General features: G+C 36.8%; 1 protein-coding gene across 1 annotated transcript in view; it reads left to right on the forward strand.

The window, feature by feature from the left end:
• Positions 1-22,833, forward strand: part of Dpyd (dihydropyrimidine dehydrogenase) — an 877,326-nt gene that overhangs the window by 401,681 nt on the left and 452,812 nt on the right. The window contains 1 exon segment of the mRNA XM_051165995.1: positions 8,092-8,276. Coding sequence (XP_051021952.1) covers positions 8,092-8,276 — 185 coding nt within the window.

Raw genomic sequence — 22,833 nt, forward strand, 5'->3', positions numbered from 1 at the left:
CTCCAGCTACATCACTTGGGTGAAGACTAGATAGTTTAGTTTTACAATTAAGCTTAATTGCTTAGGGGTTAAGATGTTTTTGTGTCTAGATAGATCATTTAAGTTGATAATGAGGAGATATGATAGATATTAATGTGTTCTTATATTCATTTTGTGATTATTTTATTGAGTATTTTTTCATCAATATCCATATGCGAAACTGGTCTGAAATTCTCTTTCTTTGTAGGGTCTTTGTGAGGTTAAGGTGTCAGAGTGACTGTGGCCTCATAGAATGAATTTGGTAATGTTCAATCCATTTCTATCTTTTGGAGTAACTTGAAGAGTATCAGTATTAGCTCTGGTCGTCTGGTAGAATTCTGCACTGAAACCATCCGGCCCTCCACAGATGAGTGGAGAGCAGGGAATGACTATCACACAAATTCTGTTGCCCAATATTTGACCATGACCCTTTGGTGGGGAGACCCAGTGGGACTCAGAAAAAGGATAGCAAAGTACCAAGATGAGACTTGATACCCTATGATTATATAGAGGGGGATGAGGTCCCCTTCAGTCACAGACATAGGGGAGGGGAATAGGATGAAAGCAGGAGGGAGGGAAGAATGGGAGGATACAAGGGATGGGTTAACAATTGAGATGTAACCTGAATAAATTATACACACACACACACACACACACACACACACACACACACACACACATGATTAAAAGATGATGAAAAATGTTTAAGCTCTATTTTTAGGCCATTGGAGAATGGAGAAAATATGAAAAGGTAGCACTGATCGTTACAAAATAACATGGGGCAAGAGGAAGAGCAGAGTGGTGTGATGTAAACCACAGCAAAGAACAGTTAGGACAAAGATGACAAGAAATTATCCCAATTAGTATAATGGGTAAGAAGAAGAAAGCAAGGTCTCTGCTCTTTCATAGCCCTAAAAGGAAGGGTTCTGGTGGGTTTCTCACTTGGCTAAAAGTCACAAGATTTAACAACCTGGAATGAATTAATTATTTTAAATAAGCTCATAAGAGGGTGATTTGGAAGGCAAGTGAAGGGCTGGCATGCTTTCCAAGTGGAATATACTATACATGTGTATAACTATAGAGGAGATACCTGCCTTAGGAGTGGTAGGAAATGGTAGAGTGGAAGGAGGAGATGGCACGGGGAACAAAGCCATCCTTTGAATGGCCCATGGCTCTTAATAGGAGGAGAAGTTCTTAAATACGAGTGAGAAGGAAGAGAGGAATATTAGGTATTGACCCAACTGGTTTTAGTTTGGGCAGTGGGAAGACATGCAAGGTCTCTGTGATGGCCTGTGGACTTTCTGGAAAATATAAGACAAGGACATTCCTCGATGGTAGAAAAAGAAAAGAAAAGACTCATCAGGCTTCTGCAACAGAAAAAGCAAATGTCTGCAAGGTGTCCACAAGGGTTTATAAGTAAAAGATGAGGTCACTAATAATTATGGAATGAAGGAGGGAACAAAGCAGGATTGTGATCTGAGTTTGGATGTTATAACAAGGAAGTGATGGTAGACTGTTCTGATTAAAAAATTTCACAGTCAGTGTGGTTGTTTGAATGAAAATGACACCTGCATGCTTATATATTTGAATGCTTAATCCCTATTTAGTAGACCTGTTCATGGAAGGATTAGGAGGTAAGGCCTTGTTGGAAGGAGATATCTCTCCCCGCCCCCCAGCAATTTCTGGATAAAATGTAAGCTCACAGGGGCTCCAGCCACCATACCTGCCTTCCTACTCCCTTGCTTTCCAACCATTAGTCATACCCCCACCCCCACAACCCCCACCACCTCTGAAGCTGTAAGGAAGTCCTGATTAAACGTTTTCTTTCATAGGTTTCTTTTGTTGTGGTATCTCTTTACAGAGGAGAAGTGAATAAAAGAAGAGTTCAAAGTAGAGCATGAAGTCATTTTCATTGAGATCAAGTTCAGGGCTACACATGCCAATAATTCCTAATGGAGACTATGCAGTGGACTGGGTGTTAGAGAGCTGTGAAGCAGAAAGCTTAGAGATGGACAATACCTAAAATCCAAGGGACAACTCAAAAATGGAGGGGGTGGAGACAGAAGAGTGTTCTGCCCATGAAGGAAAAAAGAAGGATAAAAGAAATGCAGTTTAATTGCAGGATGCTACACAAATAAAAAATAAGACGGGGCCAAAGGATTTGTCAACCAAGTAGGCCATAGTTTGATTGGATGGACAGAATGAAAGACACTGCTGAGTAGTGAGAAAAGGGGTCAGTGTAGATTCCTGTAACAAAGTGGATAAAATGAGATATGGCTGTGGCTATGAGAAGGGTAGAACATATCCAAATCCAAGGTTTCAAAGTAGGTGAGGAAAAGAGAAAAATTTAACTACTGTCCAGGAGCAGAGTAAGAAATGACATGACAAAGGACTTGAGAGGCAGAACCATGCAGAGTCAGGAGGAACTGCTTAGGGTGGTTGAGGGAAAAGGCCAGCTTCTCGCTTCAGTCCCCATTGGCTTTGAGGAACACACAGTGATTGCATCCTTAGAGATATGTATGTGGACCAAGAGCCTGCTGCCCCGAACTAATGTTCTCAGTTGAAGGTATTTTTTGGTTCCATCCCCTTGCTTTCCCCCGAGCTGTACTTCTATTTAAACAGAATTCTCAGATCCTGGCTCTCTACTTAGAATTATTTGATCTGCCTCAGATTTTGCTTTCTTCTCTAAATTACTGAGATGACTGCCCTAGCTTGTTTTCTTCTCTCATCTTGCTTTGATCCTAATGGGTCACCACTGATGCCAAATTAAACATCGCTGATAGGGCTGAATTCATCTATGTAATCAGGATAATATTTCATTATGAATACCGAAGGACTTTTTTCTTCTATTCATTTATAATGTCAAACTCTTCAAAGAATACTAATAATCATTTCCATTATTATTTCTGCACTGCTGTTGTCTTGTTTATAAAGAACTTATATTTATGTACTCAACTATAATACCCTCCACATCTTTTTATAAATACTGAGAAATGAGAAACCACTTGTTATATGCTTATGGATTTATCTTCTACATATATGACAACAAGACTATGTCCATTTAATTGAGCTTGGCAATCAGCATCTGCTGCTGATGTCTCCCTAAGAGATGATTTCTGCAATTTAAAGCTGTGGTTTATTGAAGAACTTGTGTGCCACAATACAATTACATCTATATATAAAAAAGAAGTCATTTTGTACATAACAGTAAATTGACTAAAAGTTCCTATTTCAAAATCATTCCTTGTTATAAAGCTACCTTGGAGTGTCTTTGTTTTTTAAATAAGCTCATTTGAACACAGTAGTAATTAAAGCAGAAAATTAACATAAATCTTGAATGTTTGGTGTGAATTAAGAATGTTTCCATTCTTTTAAAGACTGCATAACATTCCAGGCACCATATCATTTAGCATATTCCCCTCTCATTTGCAGAATAATCTGGACTGTAAATAAGCATATTTAAGTTCTCTTTTTCAAGTTCCTTTTTTGTTCAACTATGGAGCTACTGGGGCATATGCCTATCTCCACCAACATACAATTCCTTGGAAATCTGTGTGAAACTGTAAATGATCATAACAAAAAATGCCTACTCCCTTCAAGAGGGGAAGAAAAACATACAAGCCTTTATTAATATTCATTTAGCACTTCATAGAAAATGGCAAGCAGTTATTTGGTTTGCAAATGTAAACATACATTTTTCATCCACTTGGGCCCTCATTCCTTCCTAGCTGTGTAAAGGCAGTAGTGATCTGCTTCTGAGGTTTCTTTACATTGAATTCCAATTTGACTGTATTGGCAGAGGAGTAAAAGTTTTCAGCTGTCCATAGAAGGATGGTTCACGTGATGCAGCTCCTTGTTACAAGCAGCTGAAAAAATGGGCTCCCCACTGGCAAGTTACAAGGAAAATGCATAAAGATTTTCTGCATTGGATTCTTGATTTGGAATCTAGATATAGTAATTTAAGGCTTCAGGAAAAACAGAAGGTAAAATAGTACAAATAATGGCTCTTGTTTGAGAATCACTGAACTTAAGAAAGATGAGGCTAAGGAGATCACTTGTTCAGTAAAGTGTCCACCACCCAGGGCTGCAGACCTGAGTTCAAATCCTTTCAACACAATAAAATGCTAGGGATAGTAGTGTCTGCTGAAACTGTAGCAGTTCTGGTGGCATAGAGTCAGGCAGATCCCTAATGCTCATTGGTCAGCAAATGTAATCAAATGTATGAGCTTCAGGTTCAGTTAGAGACCCTGGGTCCATAAATAACATGGAGAGGCTTTAAGGGGAGGCACTCAATCGACCTTTGGCATTCATACATATGTGTATAGGTGCATAAAAAACATAGAGACTAGACATGCACACGCATGAAATTGTGAAAAGTATTTTTTATCTGTATGTAGATTCGATGAACTTGTGAATACAATATAAATATTTTATGTGCCTAAACAGAGGCTACTCTACCTGCAGGGAAATGCTGTTGTTTAAGATGGCTTGGCCAGCATTCTGAGAGTATTTGCTTGGTGCTGCTGAAAGAAAACATTTAGTTTGAGTGGGACCCCTGGGCCAAAATCTGCCTATCATAATGTTCTACTTGTAGGTTTCTAGGACCCTCTGGATCCTTCTACTTTGCTATTCTCCCATGCTTCTTGGCACTCAGAAGAAGGACAGCAGGTTACCAAGTGGATACTTGATACCCTATGAGCATATACAGGGGGAGGTAATCCCCCTCAGGAACAGTCATAGGGGAGGGGAATAATGGGAAAATGGGAGGGAGAGAAGAATGGGAGAATACAAGGGATGGGATAACCATTAAGATATAACAAGAATAAATTAATAAAAAAATTAAAAAGAAAAAGAAAACATTTAGGACCTACTGTTTGTACTCATAGTTTGTTCATCATCTACTTTTTCAGTGGTTGTTATATATTCAATCTTATGTAGATTATCATTGTTATGGTTTATATTTCATAATATCAAAGCTGACTCTGACTTTTGATATGCTTAAAATGTCTAGAGTGAAATTAGAGACATACTAAACATGAGTGCCCCATCCTCAAAAGGACAGAAGACAAATTTTAATATGAAAATTTAACATATTTAACTTGGAATATAAAATCAAAGAATTGAGTGATTTTAAAAAACTGGTTTAGACTGATGTCAGGAGTGACTAAATGACTATAATAGTTGATATTCAGGTCTAGGGTTTCAAAAGCAGAGTGACTTACATACTGGGAAGCTTAGACTGAACAGAATGCACGTGTGACTGTTTAGGGCCGTGTATCCACAGATATGCATATAATTCTCCGGTTCAAGCAGATACAAACTTGTGAAAGCCTAGGGCCTCCCTTTTAAGAATCCAAACAATTAACGGGCTTCGGAGTAGCTCCTGCTAGACTTCTTACCACCTAGTTTGCTCAAGTTCTTTATGGGTTCAACCTCCAGTAATTCAGAATACTTGAAGAAGAGAAAAGAGTAAAACTTTTACAAATTTTGTTCTACTCAGAGGGCAGAGGGCCTCAAAGGAGTCCAAGTAAGTGAGGGTCCTCAATTTAAACTTCCATGGCTTCATAATATATGTCTTTAATAGGTGTTATAGGAAATGATAACTAATATGTAATCTTTAGTTTGCTCATTCTTAGAGCGAAATCAGTACTTTACTTTCAAGGCCATTTCCATCAAAAATGAAACTAAATATATAAAAGTCACATGAATTTTTAGTGAAATAATCTAGAATTGTTTCGCATTTTAAATTCTCTGTATTTTAGATCTGTATTTGTGCCAGAGTATATCAAAGTTATAGGCAAATAATACCACGTCTCACATACAATTATTTACAATTATTGCTCTGTATTTCTAAAACATATTGTATGTGCTATGCAATGATGATGCATTGTGTTGGATTGAAGAAATGAGCCATATTCACTATTGATGTTCTTGCAACTCAAGTAACTGTCAACAGATGGTAGTCATGACCTGTTATGCAATGGGGAACAATGAGAAAGGTCTCCCTCCATGTGACCTTTAAAGACATTAGAGAAAAAAAAATCTCAAAATGCCATTCTGCATTGAAAATAATTACATGAATATTTAATTTTACTCTAGATGAAAGGTGAGCTAGCAGAGAAATACAAATAGCAGAAGATTTTTAAATAGAAACCTGACCGTGTTAGCTTTATCTTGCGGACTCTTTTATTCGCACACCTATCAATCCATCCCAGCATTTTCTAAAGTCCAAGTACAGTCACACACGTGGTAGTACACATACAGACCACGTAAACATATTTCTGTTTTCTGGGCCATATGGGCCTGTAGGAAGAGCTCAATAATACTAGGCTAAGAATAGCTGTCTATTTCTACTTTACAGGGAACACAACACATATAAAACCAGGCTTATTTTTAATTTATATATTTTTAGATTTTTGTACATAAGTACAATGTTTGTACATCATTTATACTCCTCACCTCTTGGCCTAGCAACTTTGTTTTGATGTTTTATTCCATTATTCTCACACACACGTTACACATCTGCACGTGCAGACATACACACACACACACACACACACACACACACACACACACACACTCCGTCACTCACTCACTCACTTACTCACATAGCCTATTGAATCCATTAACCACTTAGTGGTACTTCAATATGGATGTGATTAGGGATGCCCACTTAGGGTTGGGAACTGTATCAGAGAGCTTGTCTCCTCAAGAGAACTGATTGATCTTCCCTACTTACAGGACTGCCTGTAGCTCTTCATTGAGTCCTGTAGCCTTCTCAGATTTTCCTATCTACACTGGCTTGTTGATTGGTGCTGTAATTTTTTGAGAACTTAGTTAGAACACAATATTGTTGAAAATTCATGGCTCTAGTCTCTCTGTCCTCTCCAGAAGACATCTTGTCCTGGTCCTCTGGTTCATATAATCTTTCTGCCCCCTCCACCTTAGGAATAGGAGTTGTATTATAGATTCACTAGGTGAGATTGGGTACCCATGGTCCCTTACTTTATGCATTTTGACAAGATTTATGTTTATGGTATCTTGTTTTTATGTGTCTTGGGGGAGGATAATGAGGTTTGTGTGTCTGGCTGGCATTTTGCCTACATTTGTTTACTTTACTATGTAGTTGATACCTTCAACGATTAAAATTTTTATTCCAGGAACTTTTTACAGTTCAGCTTCTTGGTCTTTCGTTCTCTCTCATCCCTCTGCCCAACTGGAGGAAGAATGATTCTTTTGTCTAAAATCATGTCATGCCACCTGTAGATAATGTATGACTGTGAACTCCAGCACATTTGTTCCAGCATAACGACGCTTTATCTCTGTGTGCTTCATCTTCCAAACAGCCTTTCTCTTCCAAATCTTATGGCTACAACTCAGGAAAAATTTTTTCCATTGATTAATTTTCATTAAAGAAACCCAACCATCCCCGGACATCTTCATATTACCTGAGAAAATATAAAGCAAATAATTGTATAGACATTTTAAAGGGAATTTCCACAAAGAACTAAGGAATATTTGCATTTGTTGGCTTTTAGGAAGCAAAAGAAAAAATTTGAGTTTAATGCAACTGTATAGCTGAGTCAAATTCATTAACAATAGTGGTAAATAATTTTGTTAAAATAAGGAAGATTTTCTCATTTTGCTTTTCAAAGTGTCTTGCTGTGAATAAAAGAGACTTGAATTGGATCCTAACCCATGTACCATCTATACAAATTTCATCTGTAGCAATCTAGAACACTATTAGGCTGACTTGAATAGTAACTGATTTATGGATAAGTGCATTTTAGAATATATATATATATATATATATATATATATATATATATATATATATCAAAAGCTGTACTTTCTTTATAGATTCAACTTTTACTACAGAGTATTGCTCAATTCTTTTTAAGTTTCTTCATGTGAAATATATTTTTATAGTTTAAATAATCTACTTGAATGTGTTGACTCTGGTATTTTCATTAACAGCATTTTCCAGTTGTATCATAGAACAATAATTAATACTTTCACTGTTAAATGATGCCATAATCTATCATTGTCTATTGTCTTTCCCTTTTTTTTCAGTGAAAGAAGCCTTGAATCCCATCAGGTTTAACAGATGGGGTCTCCCAGAAGTGAATCCAGAAACCATGCAAACCAGTGAGCCATGGGTATTTGCAGGTGGTGATGTTGTGGGTGTGGCTAACACCACAGTGGAATCTGTGAATGATGGAAAACAAGCTTCTTGGTACATTCACAAGTACATACAGGTCAGCATTTGTCATCAATGTCACATGTTTTCTCATAAGTACTTTTTGAGTTTTGATATTAATCTGTATACATTTTGGGAGTTTTGGTATGTGTGTGTGTGTGTGCGTGTGTGTGTGTGTGTGTGTGTGTGTGTGTGTGTGTGTGTGTGTGTGTGTGTGTGTGTTGCTTGTGCATGTGCCTGTGTGAGTGCACATGTCAATATGTCAGTAAAAGAACACTAGGAGTCCCGCTCCATCACTTTCTGACTCACTGCCTTTGCACTGGGTCCCTCAATACACCAGGAGCTGGGCTGACAGCCAGCAATTCCCATTGATCCTCCTGACTTCCTACCAGTGCTGGGGTTATAGGTGCGTGGAACCATGCCAGCTATTTTGTAAGGAATTTCTAGGGTTTGAGCTCAAGTCCCTATGCTTGCATAGTAAGTACTATTACCTAATGAGCCATCTCCCTAAACCAGTGTGAGCATTTTTATAAGTTGTATATGTACATATAAAATATGTACATACATATATTTTTTACTTGGATACAACTTTTAACATGCAGACTGTGTAGTAAAATCATTCAGCTGATTGAAAATGCATTATGTATTTCTATTAGTGGAGTGCTATGAAGGTGAAAGCTTGTTGCAAAGTGTCTGCAATAGCTTAAATAAAGGAGACTACATGTATCACAGTTGCTGATACCCACAATGATAGAATCTGATTCATAATGAACCTAGGCAGTCTTGAAAGCTATTTGGTCTACCCATATGGACCAGATGAAGTCCTATCCGTTTCCAAATTTGCTGTGCATAAGCAAGCAGAAAGAAAATTATTGAAAGGCATCAATCCAGTTGGTAAGTTGATAAAATTAAATGGTTTTATGATAAGATGCAAAATGTAAAAATGGTGAAAAGGAGAGTTGAACAAGGTCTGGTACAGTGACTCTATGGTCCTGCAGCAGAAAAGGTTAAAATTACTAGATCTTAATTTTGTACTTTTACTAAATGCTCTATTTTATCTTTACTGCACAATGTGATTAGATTCCCTCATTTATATAGAGTATTCCTTCGTGACTTTGTCTTATTAGCACAGTTTTTAATCATTTTTTAAAATATTTTATTATTTCTTTTATTTTGATATTATGATATGATTGCATCATTTCCTCCCTTCCTTCTTTCCTCCAAGCCCGCCTATGTATCCTAACTTCCTCCTTTTCAAATTTATGGCCTTTTAAAAAATTAACTGTTACATAAACTCACAAACATGTATATACATATATGCATACATGCATACATACATACATAAAACCCGTTCAGTTTCTCCTTTGTTCAGTAACATGGATAGTTGTCATAGGCCCCTTGATTTTCGTCTTTTAGTTTGGTTTTCCTTATGAATGCACTTTTTAAAAAAGTTTTCCTCGCCTGTTATCATCTTTGCCATGACCATATAGTTGGATTTTTCTTTTTACAATTTACACATTTCAGCCAAGCCTCATTAGGCCTGACATGTTTGCTTGTATATTTCAATACTCAGTGTATTGGGGTTTTCATACTTCAGTCATCTATATTATCCCTTCTCACCCTGGGCATCTGTAAGTAGTAGACCTTAAGACGTTGAATCTAGACCATAGCATGGCGCTCCTGAAATTTAGGAGTACAAAATGAGTCAAGCTTACTATGGATTCTGTAGTGAGAAGAAGGTTATGATTCAGGGATCAGTTACCATAGACAAATCTTACATTTAAAAGCTGTCTACAGTTTAGTCATGAATTAAAAGGCAGCTTCTGTCACTCCATGTCCACCTCTCCTACCAGGGATAGCCAGGATCACTGCTTGCTGAGCTGAACTACAGGAAGGAGAGCTTAGCTGGGGTGGGAGGGTGCAGGCAAAGAACACAGCTTCAGAGAACTGGTTCCTTCACTGGGAGAAAAGGCAGTTATACATGTCCCTAGGGAGGTGGCCAGGACCTGGGCAAGGTTTGTGTGGTTGTGTATAATTAGCCAGGACAGGGTTGTTGGAGGATACTTCCTCTGCATACTCATGGGCTGGGGGTGGGAGGGACTAGGTCAAAAAAGAAATGAAGTCTGATAATGTCAGTGTAATAAATTTATACTAGGGTTGATGGTAGGGCAGCTGGTTTTATGGCACCCAGTTGGAAATCAGGAGGTGCTATATCTTGCTTTCTTCACCCGAGGTATTCACACTTGAAATTCTCCTCAAACCTTACTCTGTAATCTGGGCCATTTATGGTACCTCAAGTTTCCAGGCAAAGGGAAAGTAGAAGACAATTTTAACAAGGAGAAGAAGCCTGGGTCTCAGAAACAACAATATGTGAGTGGTCAGTTTCTGTCTCTGTAAAGACAACAGCATGGTGCATGCAAGTCTCATGTTCTTTCTTTGCTTTAAGTGTCCGTTTTCTTAAAATTTTCAAGAAGAAACTCAACAGTTACAGCTGCTGAAGACAGATCTTATTGCATGGATAGTCTCTTGTTTGAATTTCTCTCCTTTGTCATCCTGTACTTATTGTTTTTTCATTCTATTGTTATTTTTAGGTTACCTGTAATTTTCTCACCCCAGTTCCCTCTGTATAACTACCTGGTCTTAATGCCCACTAATTCACTCTATTATCCAATTGTAGGTTGGATATATTCACATATTCACATATGTTGCTAATCTGTTTATCCAATTCAGGATTTATATGATTCATGGGGATTTCCAACCTCCAGCTCAAATCCATTGCCATTAAACCCAATGTGCCTCCTCAAATCTGACCCACCTCTAACCCTTGACACCTTTTGTTCCCCTGTCCAACCACTTCCCAAGGGTCCAGTTATTGGCTTTTAGATATTAAATTATTTAGACTAATGAAATTTTAATATTGAATTTGACCTCAACATAGGCTTGGAGATTCTTAGTGAAAGCATTAAAACAAACAAATAGAATTATATTTGATAATGCAGACATTGATATGACATTTTATTAAAATTAAGAAAAGCTATCATTTAAGAAGATGTTTTTCAGAAAACACCATTAAAAGACATACCTTAATATTTGAGAGCACATTCATTTTTCTCTTCATAAAATGGCAGTATGCTACACAGCCATACTTAAATGCTATTTAAGCTGAGTCCGTGATAATACATTCTAAAACTCTGAAAAAGGTCAACTGGGGAGGAACAAATTCAGTTCAACTTAAACTTCAAGGTCAAAATCCATCACTGAAGGAAGTCAGGGGACTCAAACAAGGCCTAAATCCAGCAGTGCAAATTCACGGACTCTAGACCAATGTCTGACATCTGGGGCTCACTCATGATCTTCTGGGCTCCAGTGGGCTTGGGCAGCCCACTTCTATGATTGTCCAATCTGTAGCACACAAAGCTTGCCTCATAGGATTAGGATGGTTCCACTTCATTCTTATTACTCACTGTCCTTGGGGGTCATCCCACAGTCCTGGTATTTACAGTATCCTGGGTTCTCCACTGCCTCTGAGGCAGCGCCTGCATCAACAGCTTCTCTTCAGGGAGTGGGAGCCACTTCATGATACTAGGCCTTAGCAGCTCTCCATTTTGCATGTCCCTTGGCTTGAATATAAGTACCACAAGGAGACTCTTACACATCACCAAGTTCAGCAGCCAGTTGGAAATACCCCCCTAGTCCCCAAATCCTCAATTTGTGTGCTAACCCTTAAGAAATACTCCCCTAAGATTTGTCTGATTTTTAAAATCCCAGATAACCATCATCCATTGCATTCATGAAACTCAGAAGGTTTCAGTTGAGTGATCCTGATTTGTAAATCGGAGTCTATTCTTTAGCCTTAGCTAATCAGCTCACACTTATTATTAATACAAAACACCACAAGAACATTCCTAATAGAGTCTTTATTAACCCCCAAACTTCATAATCTATGACTCTATTTTAAAAACCTCTCTCAATAGTTTAATTTTTCAAGTTTTCAAGAACAACCTGTTGTTTTTTATTAAATATTATTTTTATTTTTACATGTACATTTATATTATTACGAACATATTCAATAAAATATAACAGCAAGAGGAACCGCAAGACAACCAGGAATTATATATATGTTACACTCATATGTTTTGGCTATTTGTATTTGGCAGCATTGAAGAAAACATCTTTCCTATCTTGGTGAATCTAAAATTCTGAATGTAAATCAATATCTATCATATTTCATCATTGTCTACGTAAAATATCTATCTATATGCAAAACCATCTTAACCCCTAAACAGCTAAGCTTAATTGTAAGACTAAGCTATCTGGTCTTCAACTAATAGCTCCTGCATCAAAGAACAACTTTTTTAACCTCTAAACACTTGGCTTTTTCAGTTCTAATTTCCTGATGCTTATACAAGTCTACCAAGTCTATCACAGCAGCAATTCCACTCAAGGTACCATTTTATGTCGTGGATTATTTTATGTTGCTGAGATAAGACATTCTGACCAAAAACAACATGTAGAAGAAAAAATTCATTTAATGTTAAACTTCCAGGTCACAAGGCACCATAAGGAAGTCAGGGAAAGAACTTAAGCAGAAACCATGAATGAATGTTACCCTCTTTGGCTCCTGCTTATACAGCTCGTTTATACAGCCCAGACCCAGACCCATTTGCCTAGAGATTGTGCCTTCCTACATCCATAGAATTCAAGGAATTTCCCACAGTCATGCCCACAGGCCAGTCTGATCAAGGCTCTAAGTGAGACCCTAGAGATAACTCTTAACTCTGTCACATTGGCATATGAAGTTCACTAGGAGATGCCTTACATGGCATACCTGTTGTGGGAAGCTGTGAGTTTTGTTCAAGTAGATATTTTACTGAGTAGTATGTCCGTTCCTTGAATGAATACCAGTAAGATGCAAGGATAAAGGAGAAGGGTCTTTTGGAATTTTAAATGAGTCTGCTTGAATGTGTGAATTCAAGCTTGAGGAATAGTAGTTGTGAGAATGTGGAGGAGACTTGAAAAACTTAATAGACCAGCAGACAATAGGCACTGCCTTGTCTATTTTGTTATTGTTTTAAATATTTCAACTATATGTACACTATACATCAGAGGGTGCAAAAATGTATGTGAGTGAAATATACAGAGAAATATCTCCCCAAATTCTTGATAGCCACAAGAGAGAGAAGTCCTGAAACAAATCTGAAGATCATGGGTGTTTAAGAGAAAGTGAAGCCTTCTCTTATCATAGAAAACTAAATATTTTTATTTTGGCGTGCCATAAATACATTTTATGAATGCAGCTTTGTAACACTTCATATTACCATTGTAAAATTGTTTTCTCTATAATATTTTGGAAGTTTTTTTAAAGCATTATGAATAAATCTTTTAACAGAGTCTCATAATTATATGACTATCCCTTTAAACAATTTAAAATATTTTATTAACATAATGGTTATAAATATTTACTAGTTACAATACAATGCTTCCACAAATGTACATATATGCTGATAAAATATTGATCATTAATGCTTCTTTCACCTGATCAAAAGCTGCAAGAGTAGCTTTTCATTGAATAATTTAATATTATTAATTCTTTTACCTTCACCATGCTATAGAATACTAGAGTATATCTAGTGGTTTGGGGATATTTGCTTTCTTCTTTCCTTCCTAACATTTACTAGTCAGTTTTATATACACATTCCGATCACATTAAAAAAAAACTTTACTCTGGATACTTTATTATGTTCTTCAAAGCTGCCAAATACAAATAGCCAAAACACTAAAAATGTAACATTTATATAATTCCTGGTTGTTTCATGGTTCTTCTTTCTGTAAGTAGTTTATTATATATATGTGTAATAATATAAGTGTATAAGTAAAAAATATTCAATAAAAATAACTTCCACTTACTCATATGAAAAACAAACTTTTACTATAATAAAGAGAAACATATGAATCTTTTTAAAATATGTGTTTCTAGGAGTGACAGGATGTAAGGCTTAGTAAAAGTTTTGGATTCATCTCAACGATTTAACGTATCAAACTAGGTATTGAGTTAAATTTTAAAATGGAATTGAGATGGAAGTTTGATGTAGTCTACTGTTAAGTAGAACCAACACTTGGACATTTCCTACAGAGTCTTAGCTACAAAGTGGGAAGCAATACATGGCCTTCAGGAGCAAATAGACAACATATGAGGGTTCTCTTTCCACTCAGTTATAATGTACTTCCAGTCTCAATCATCTTTGTTGAAAGTGTACTCACCCCCAAAGCCAGTGACACCACATTGCACTCACTCATCCTTCTGGGATTTGAGATTGATTCTAATTCCCTCACTAAAATCCTTTCAGTGTCTCCTTGTTGCACTCAAGATAAAGCTCAGTCTCTTTGATACATGATACTGAATACAAATTTTGGACGGCAAACCAAGATTTCTTCTGTAGCTGGGCTCTGCTTCGTGGACTCTCCTGTACCTTTACATCTAAGTTTTTTCAAGGGGTCCACAAAACAACACTTATGATTAACACCCACATATTGGTCATTTTGTATGCAAAGTGCTGGCCTTGCTTGTCTCTTTGAATTCATTGAAAGAAAAAAAAGTGCATCCATTTATTGAATAGGAAAATTATACAAAGTGACAGTATTTATTTCTTAAAAATAAAATATGTGATATGCCTCTGCATTTAAAAGCATGCACTGCCTTTGCCGAGGACCAAAGTTCAGTTCCCAACACCCCAAAAAAGAAGTTGATAACAACCTGTAATCCAGCTCCATAAGATGGGACACCCCTGGCCTCTGTGGGCACCTTCCCTCACATGCACATATCTTCAGACAGACACATAAATGCATATAATTTTTAAAAATAAATTTAAAGAAAACATAAATCTAACAATTGTGTTATATAATGAACTCATTGCGATTATGAATAAATAGCGTTTTTTTTTTTAATCACTGTATTCATTAAGAGAAACCTCTGATGGGCTGGAGAGATAGCTCAGTTGTGCTCTTCCTGAGGATGGGAGTCTCTCTCTCTCTCTCTCTCTCTCTCTCTCTCTCTCTCTCTCTCTCTCTCTCTCTCTCTCTCTCTCTCTCATGCACACCCTCACACACACCACCACTACCACCACCACCACCACCACCAAACAAATTAATCTTTAAAACCTTACTTGTTCTATGTCTCAGTTACACTATAGAATAGAATTTTAAATTATTTATTTTTTTATTTTATGTGCATTGGCGTTTTGCCTTCATGTATGTCTGTGAGAGGGTGTCAGTTCTCAGAGCTATAGACAATTCTGAGCTGCAATGTGGGTGCTCAGAGTTGAACCTGAGTCCTTTGGAAGAATAGTCAGTGCTTTTAAACGCTGAGCCATCACTTTTAAATGATTTCGTACATACATTGTCTCATGAATGAATGCATACATTGACTGTAGTTATGCATATATAATTTCTTTGCCATATATTTTAGATAAATGCTGCTATTTAAAGATATTCTTGTCAGGATTTCATTATCCTCATAATTTTCCAAAGAGTGCTTCATTTATGTTTCATTAGTTAATTTCCTCAATTACTACTTATTGAGAGCCAGCTGTGGGGCCAACACTTGACATCAAAATGAGCAAAGGAGAGGTAGACTATAGTGGTTTATATGTGTAGGCTCTGAATTGAAGAGAAGATTTAAAACCCATTTCTAATACTTAGAAACCAACCTTCAGCAAGTTACGCCATACACATTCCTCAGGCACGATATTTGCAGGGGTATATAATTATAATTAATTAATTAGTTAATTAATTAGTATTTTGCTATGCTATTGCAGTATGGAAAAGATTAGGTAAAAGAATATCTGGAACTCACTTACTGCTGTGTTTGCTCTACAGTTCTTTGTTGTTTATGTTATTGGTGTGGGTTATTAGAGATGATTGCCACTGAGTCACAAAAATGATAACATAAACATTAAATGATAGGAGATATATCACTTTGGAAAGCTACCTGGCGCTTTCTCAGAAAAATGGGAATAGGGCTTCCTCAAGACCCAGCTATCCCACTCCTTGGAATATACGCAGAAAATGCCCTACCACACAACAGGGACATATGCTCAACCATGTTCATAGCTGCTTTATACTTAATAGCCAGAACATGGAAACAGCCTAAGTGCCCCTCAGTAGAAGAATGGACTAAGAAACTGTGGTACATTTACACGATGGAATACTACTCAGCTATTAAAAACAAGGAATTCCCGAAATTTGTGGACAAATGGATTGATCTAGAAATTATTATAATGAGTGAGTTCATCTAGAAGCAAAAAGAGATAAATAGTATATACTCACTTATATCAAAACACTAGTCCAAGGGATACGTCCCATGAAAAACTTTACTTACCAAGAAAGTGGGTCAAAGGAGAGGACATCCTATTGAGACTTTAGGCGAGAGTAACATGGAAGAATAAGGAAATAGTAGGACCCACAGGGTACTGGAAACCTACAAGAAGAACTTTATGACAGGCAGATCTGGGTCCTGGGGTCCTCCTCAAACTAAGGCACCAGCCAAGGAGAATATAGGCATTAAACTTCGAACCCCTACCAAGACCTAGCCGACGAACAGGATATTCTCCACTGTTGAGTGGAGAGTGAGATCTGACTCTCACACGAACTCTGGTGCCCCTTTTCTGACCATGTCCCCTGGATGGGGAGGCCTGGCGGCACTCAGAGGAGGGATAGCAAGTTACCAAGAAGAGACTCGATATTCTAAGAGCATATATAGGGGAGGAGGTCTCCCTCAATCACAGACAAAGGGGAGGGGAGAAGGGGAAAGTGGGAGGGAGGGAAGAATGGGAGGAAACAGGGGAAGGGCTAACATCGAGATGTAATATGAATAAAACAATAAAATGGAAAAAAACACTATCTTAATTATTTCTAATGTGTTAATATCTATGGAACCTAGATGCACTTGAGCTTCCTTCTACCAGTTGAATAAGAGTTTCTAAATATTCCGGATAATGATAAGTGTATCCAGAGAGATAATACAAACCTGAAAATTGAGTGTAGCTAAAGGTGAATCCTTAAGGTTTGAATTTTATTTATAGTCTTTATTTTCACACTTAATCAAATTATTTATTTAATTAGAGTGTATATGTACAAATGTGATTGTGTTTAGTGTGCATCCACGCACGCGCGCGCGTGTGTGTGTGTGTGTGTATTTATGTGTATAAATAACAGTTACGTATTAGGGAAAAATTTTACCACATCAACTCATCATCTTTTTGTCTCTTAAAGAACTTATAATAGTTTATTAATTCAAGTATTAACCTTCTAAAATAAGTTAAGGAGAAGTACATGATAGAGCATAATGACAGTTTTATTATAAACAATACATTCTTTAGGCTAGCGAAGCCCTTGACCTCCCAGGGTGGGTGGTTACACTTCTCTGAGGAGAGTGGGAGGGGGGATGAGGAGGGAGCTGCGAGGGTAGGAATGACAGGAGAGAAGGGAAGAGTCTATGATCAGGCTGTAAAATCATTAAATAAGTCAATCAATTAATGAAGATAATAGCTAAGCAGAGATCACAGCTTATTAGAATTATTCTAGGAGGCTAAGGAAAGATGCGGTCCTTGATCTTGATACTTTTGAGGGCATAGACTTGAATATTTACTTGTCAATCATTGTCATACTCACTACAACTTATTAGTCATCTAATATCTCCTCACTATTTTTCCTGTGATGACTTCACATAGACAATAAATATCTCAATTTTTATTTTACAGATTTTTTTAAAACAAAGGCTAAAAATTTTTCAACCTGTTCATGCTCAATCAGTAAAGAAGTCAAGGGCTGAGCCCACATGTGTCTAATATTAATGCCAGGACTAATCTTTTTTACCTGGTGCCTTGCTTGAGTTTTGATTTCTTTATCAATAGTCCTTAGCATTTCTGCCTACAGTATCATCTATTTCATCTTTAAAATGTAGGGATATCTTAGTACTGCACCCGAGTGTTCCTCTGGCAAAATGAGACAACTGTGGGGCATAATCTAGTTTCAGATTTCTTCTGATTTGAAATACCTTAAATGAAATGATTGGGAAAAGACATTCTATGACTATCAGCAGGCTATGCCTCCCTGATTCCAGAAAAAAAATCAGGCTATGGAGACATATCTGTATACTAAAGACCTAAATCCAATTATTAATTAAAGACAAAAATAATCACTTTAATTATAGTTCGTTAATGATGTATATTGAATACATCCAGAGTGTCCTTTTACAAATACTAAGGGAAAAATATTTTCTTTTATGTTTTATTTTTTATTTGTTCACTATACGTCCCAAGTGTGAGTGTAGTCCTCTCCCTCATACCCTCTCCCTCCCTCCCCTAGTTCTCAGAAAGAGGGCTCCCTCCTCCCATAACATCTGGCTTCAGGCCCATCAAGTATCATCTGGACTGCCTGTGTCTTCTTCTTCTGTCTCCGGGCAAGGCCATCCACAAGGGGGAAGGGATCAACATGTGGGGCCAGAGTCCATGTCAGAAGGAGTCTCTACTCCTCATATTATGAGACCCAGAAGGAGACTGTGCTGCTTATCTACCACATCTGAACAGAGGATCTAGGTCCTTACCATACATGGTTCTCAGTTGGTGCATCAGTCTCTGTAGCATCCACCTCCTCCGCCATGATTTGTTGACTCCAGGGTCTCCTTGTGGAGCTCCTGACCCCTCCAGGTCTCTCTATTCCCCAACTCTTCCATAAGACTCCCTGTGCTCCACCCCAGAGTTTGGCTGTGTGTCTCAGTATCTTCTTGGAAATCCTGCTGGGTGGTGTCTTCTTTTTAATTAACAAAAATATTTGTTTTCTGTGTATGGTAGTTTCCCCTCCATATATGTCTGTGCATCTATGGATACCTGGTATCCTTTAGGACCAGAGTAGAGCATCAGATCTCTTGAGCCTGACATTACTGACGGTTGTAAGCCTAGATATTGGTGCTGGGAATCTAATGTAAGTCCTACCTAAAACAGCCTCATTTGAGGGGAAGGAATATTTCAAATATATTGTCTTTTAAATGCAATGTTGAAAAACAAGCACAATATTCATTACCAGCAATGAAAATAGGTGACTAAGGTTAGGTGTTCTTAATATACAAAACAGATGTAAATTATAATGGCACAATATAAATTACTAAGAAAATACACAAGAGTTATTATAGAATAAACAAGGAACCACTAGTTAACGGTGGAAATACAAATAAAGGAGAGAGATTGTACAGTGCCTGCTTTTAAAGATGGGGATGAGTGGGTGAGCAAAGGAAATATTTTCTTCCAGGTAAAATTCATTCCATGAAAATCAAACACAGAGAAGTCATTACATAATTCATGTTAAAAATGGTTTAGTATTATGTGTATATAAGTGATTTCAGTAGCCACTGCACATGGACTTACAGGAGCCTTATGTTATTATGTTGAAAGGGTACAGGATGTTGTTGATTGGCACCCAGTGTTTGATATGATCTTTGAGCAACAGCTAAGCGTTACATTTTTCGTTATTGCTTTAGGTGCAGTGTCTCCATTACACACAGCTGTTTGCTAGCATTGCCTGCGCCTAAATGATAGTCATATTTAATCTCTTACAAACATGACCTGTTATTTCAATCTTCTGTAACCCTGTGATAACTATCCAAACTTATTTTGGTTATTTTATTTGGTTCATTATTTATTTACATATATAATATAGATTATAAATATTTATATAATAGCTAATATTTATTTGGTTATTTTACTTATATATTATCCCTTCCAGTTATTTAGCTACCACGCTTCTGAAACTAATTTTTATGACAGAATTATCTTAAAACATATGCAAAAGATACATACAATTATATGTACATATATACAGTTTCTGGCATGGTACATTTTTGTTAATCATGATTGCTTACTAACTATGCTTTTTAGCCCAATAATGAAGTTTATATTCTATACTAATGAAGACTGAAAATGTTCTGTACTGGCTGACACCATTCTACTTGATTTTATGAAAAAGGTATATTTAAAAAAATATGTTTAAAGTTCTCCACGTCTATCTTAAGTTCTGTTCAAAAGATATATTGCTGATCTACTTTTCTACTATTGAGGTGTGTGTGTGTGTGTGTGTGTGTGTGTGTGTGTGTGTGTGTGTGTGTGTGTGTGCATGTGCGTGCGTGTATTTTCTTCTGACTTAACCCAGGCACAAAAGAATCACTCACTGTAGAGGGAACAAGGTATCTCAGGGGATTAGCAATGAGATGCAGAGCCTTTAACCTCTTGGTCACTGGTTCAAATCTGCCCCAGGTCAAGAGTGACAGAAAGTCATTACCAACTAAGGGTAGTTCAATAAAATATGTAAAAAGAATATGTGACTTGGGTGCCTGTCAGAAAAATCCAGATGTTAGCCCCACTATAGAGGCAGGATATAATGATGACTGTGGCTTTAGTTTACAAAGATAGAAGTCTGGTCATTTCTGAGTATCACATGTGTATCCTATGGCTTGAGTCTCATTTCATGTTGGTTTGTGAATTGGTGTGAGTTGTGACATTCATCTGAATCTTTATCTGTCCCTGTGGCTAATGTGGTAAAGCCCAACAATACTAAATTGATATTTAAAAAAAAAAAACTTATTCCATTCTCAAATGAAAGCTCAACTAAAATTTAAATTTACATCCTTCATGTCTCCTTCTTCCACAAATTGTTTACTAATTTCACCGGCCTGTGGACAAATGACTGAGCCTTTAAAGGAGCCTGTTCAACCTTGTCAGTCTTCCACTGAGAAATAGTTAACAAATAGGAACGGACAAGTATAAATATATTTTTGAAAAGTAGAGAATTCAAAACAGAGTACAGTGAACAAAATTCATTATCAGTGCCACCTGATTGAATTAGTTTCACTCATAGTAATAAGAGATCTTCCCATTTTGTTTTATTCATTTTTAATATTAAATATTCTACAAAGCTTTTTTCTCCCTTTTTAAAAAACATCTTTAAAAGTCAAGCTATTCAAACCTTCTGATTAAGGTGTCTCTATACACACATTTGGAATATTTATAAGATGGCAGCACTTAAAAATAATATTTATAATGTTAGGTCTAGGTCAAGCTCATTGTGTTGCACATAAATATATAGTGTTGGATTGAAAAAATTTTAAACTATGGCAATGGTACTTATGAAACATTTTCAAGAATAGTGTTAACTGACTCTTGTGCTAATGTTCTGAATGAGGATGAACAAGCACTAAAGCCAGGAACTTATCTATATCGATGTCCTTCCCCATGCCACAGCAGACTTCCCTCCTAACTTTTAATAAAATAGATTTTCTTATCATTATCATTGCCTAAAATTTAACTTTAATTCCACACCTTCAAAGGCATTCTTCTGCCCCCACGTAGACCAGTGGTTTCTATAATATCTGAAGAACTATGATTTGAGAATTAGAAATTTAAATTGCACGAGCTTACTATTAGAGTATTTCCGTTACCCTTTGCAGGTTTTGAGGCAGCTTATTCGACCTTACAGTCTCACCAGGAAGCTAATGGGAAAGCCTTGCAGCAATCTTCACAGGAAAGTTTCCAAATGTCAAGTGTCATCTTTCCAGCTGTTAGATGAATGGGTAGCCAAGAGGCATTTATTTGGGTGTGCAGCCCCTGTGAAATCTGGGTGAGGAAAGAGAAAAGGCTATAATTTGGTGGTTAGTTTACCAGCACTGGTACAGTTGCAAATCTCCTATCCTGGACAGGGACTTTAATTTTGTCGTGTATTGATTGACAGCTGAATGTAGCACTTTCATACTTAAAGAATAATAATGCCACAAACAAATGCATTATCAGCATGCCATACTAATTTCTGAATCCTCTACTGCTGTAGATAAAAGCAGTGTTATCAACAGAGCTGCTTTCTTTCCTAAACCCTTCCCAACTGAGAAGAGGTAAGGTTTTAAATATGACAGCTGTATTAAAAGTCTTGAGACATACTGAGAAATTTCCCTTCTATTCAAGATATATTGTAGATGCTTTAATTCCCATGTTAAGAGAAAGATTGATATAAATTATTGGGCTCTGTAGGGTGAGAAAACAATGCACATCAAGAAAATAGTTTTAAATCATATTGGATTGCGTTGGAGATAGTAATAGCAAAATATTAAAGAATGTCATGGAGAAATGCTGTTTCTATACCATGATTTCCACTTCATTTGGAATAGGGCTGTTGAGATGACTTTAGCCTGTTGTCATTAGAAACTGTGATTTTGGACTTAATTAGTTTTTAAAAATGCATGGAGTTTCATCTTTTTTTTTTTTTTTAAAGAAGGAACAAGTCAAGTCAATTTGTTCATAGGTATTGAAAAACAAAGTTCATTTCAGCTGCTTATAACTAAATATGCAATGAACTCTACAGCTTTGAGTATACAAGTAACCTCTTTGTTGCTCTATTTGGCTTCATCTAAAGTGTGTTCCTGGTTAATATTTTAAAATTAACTTGACATGTATTCTTCACTGTTGAATATTTTTATAATAATGTACAGAAGTATATATGAAGAGAGGATTTTAAAAAATCTATCTGTTGTAAAAGAAAATCAAAGAAAACATGAGGAATGTGCCTAGATTTAATCG

The sequence above is a fragment of the Acomys russatus genome, chromosome 23 (genome assembly GCF_903995435.1).
Source record: "Acomys russatus chromosome 23, mAcoRus1.1, whole genome shotgun sequence".
NCBI lineage: Eukaryota > Metazoa > Chordata > Mammalia > Rodentia > Muridae > Acomys > Acomys russatus.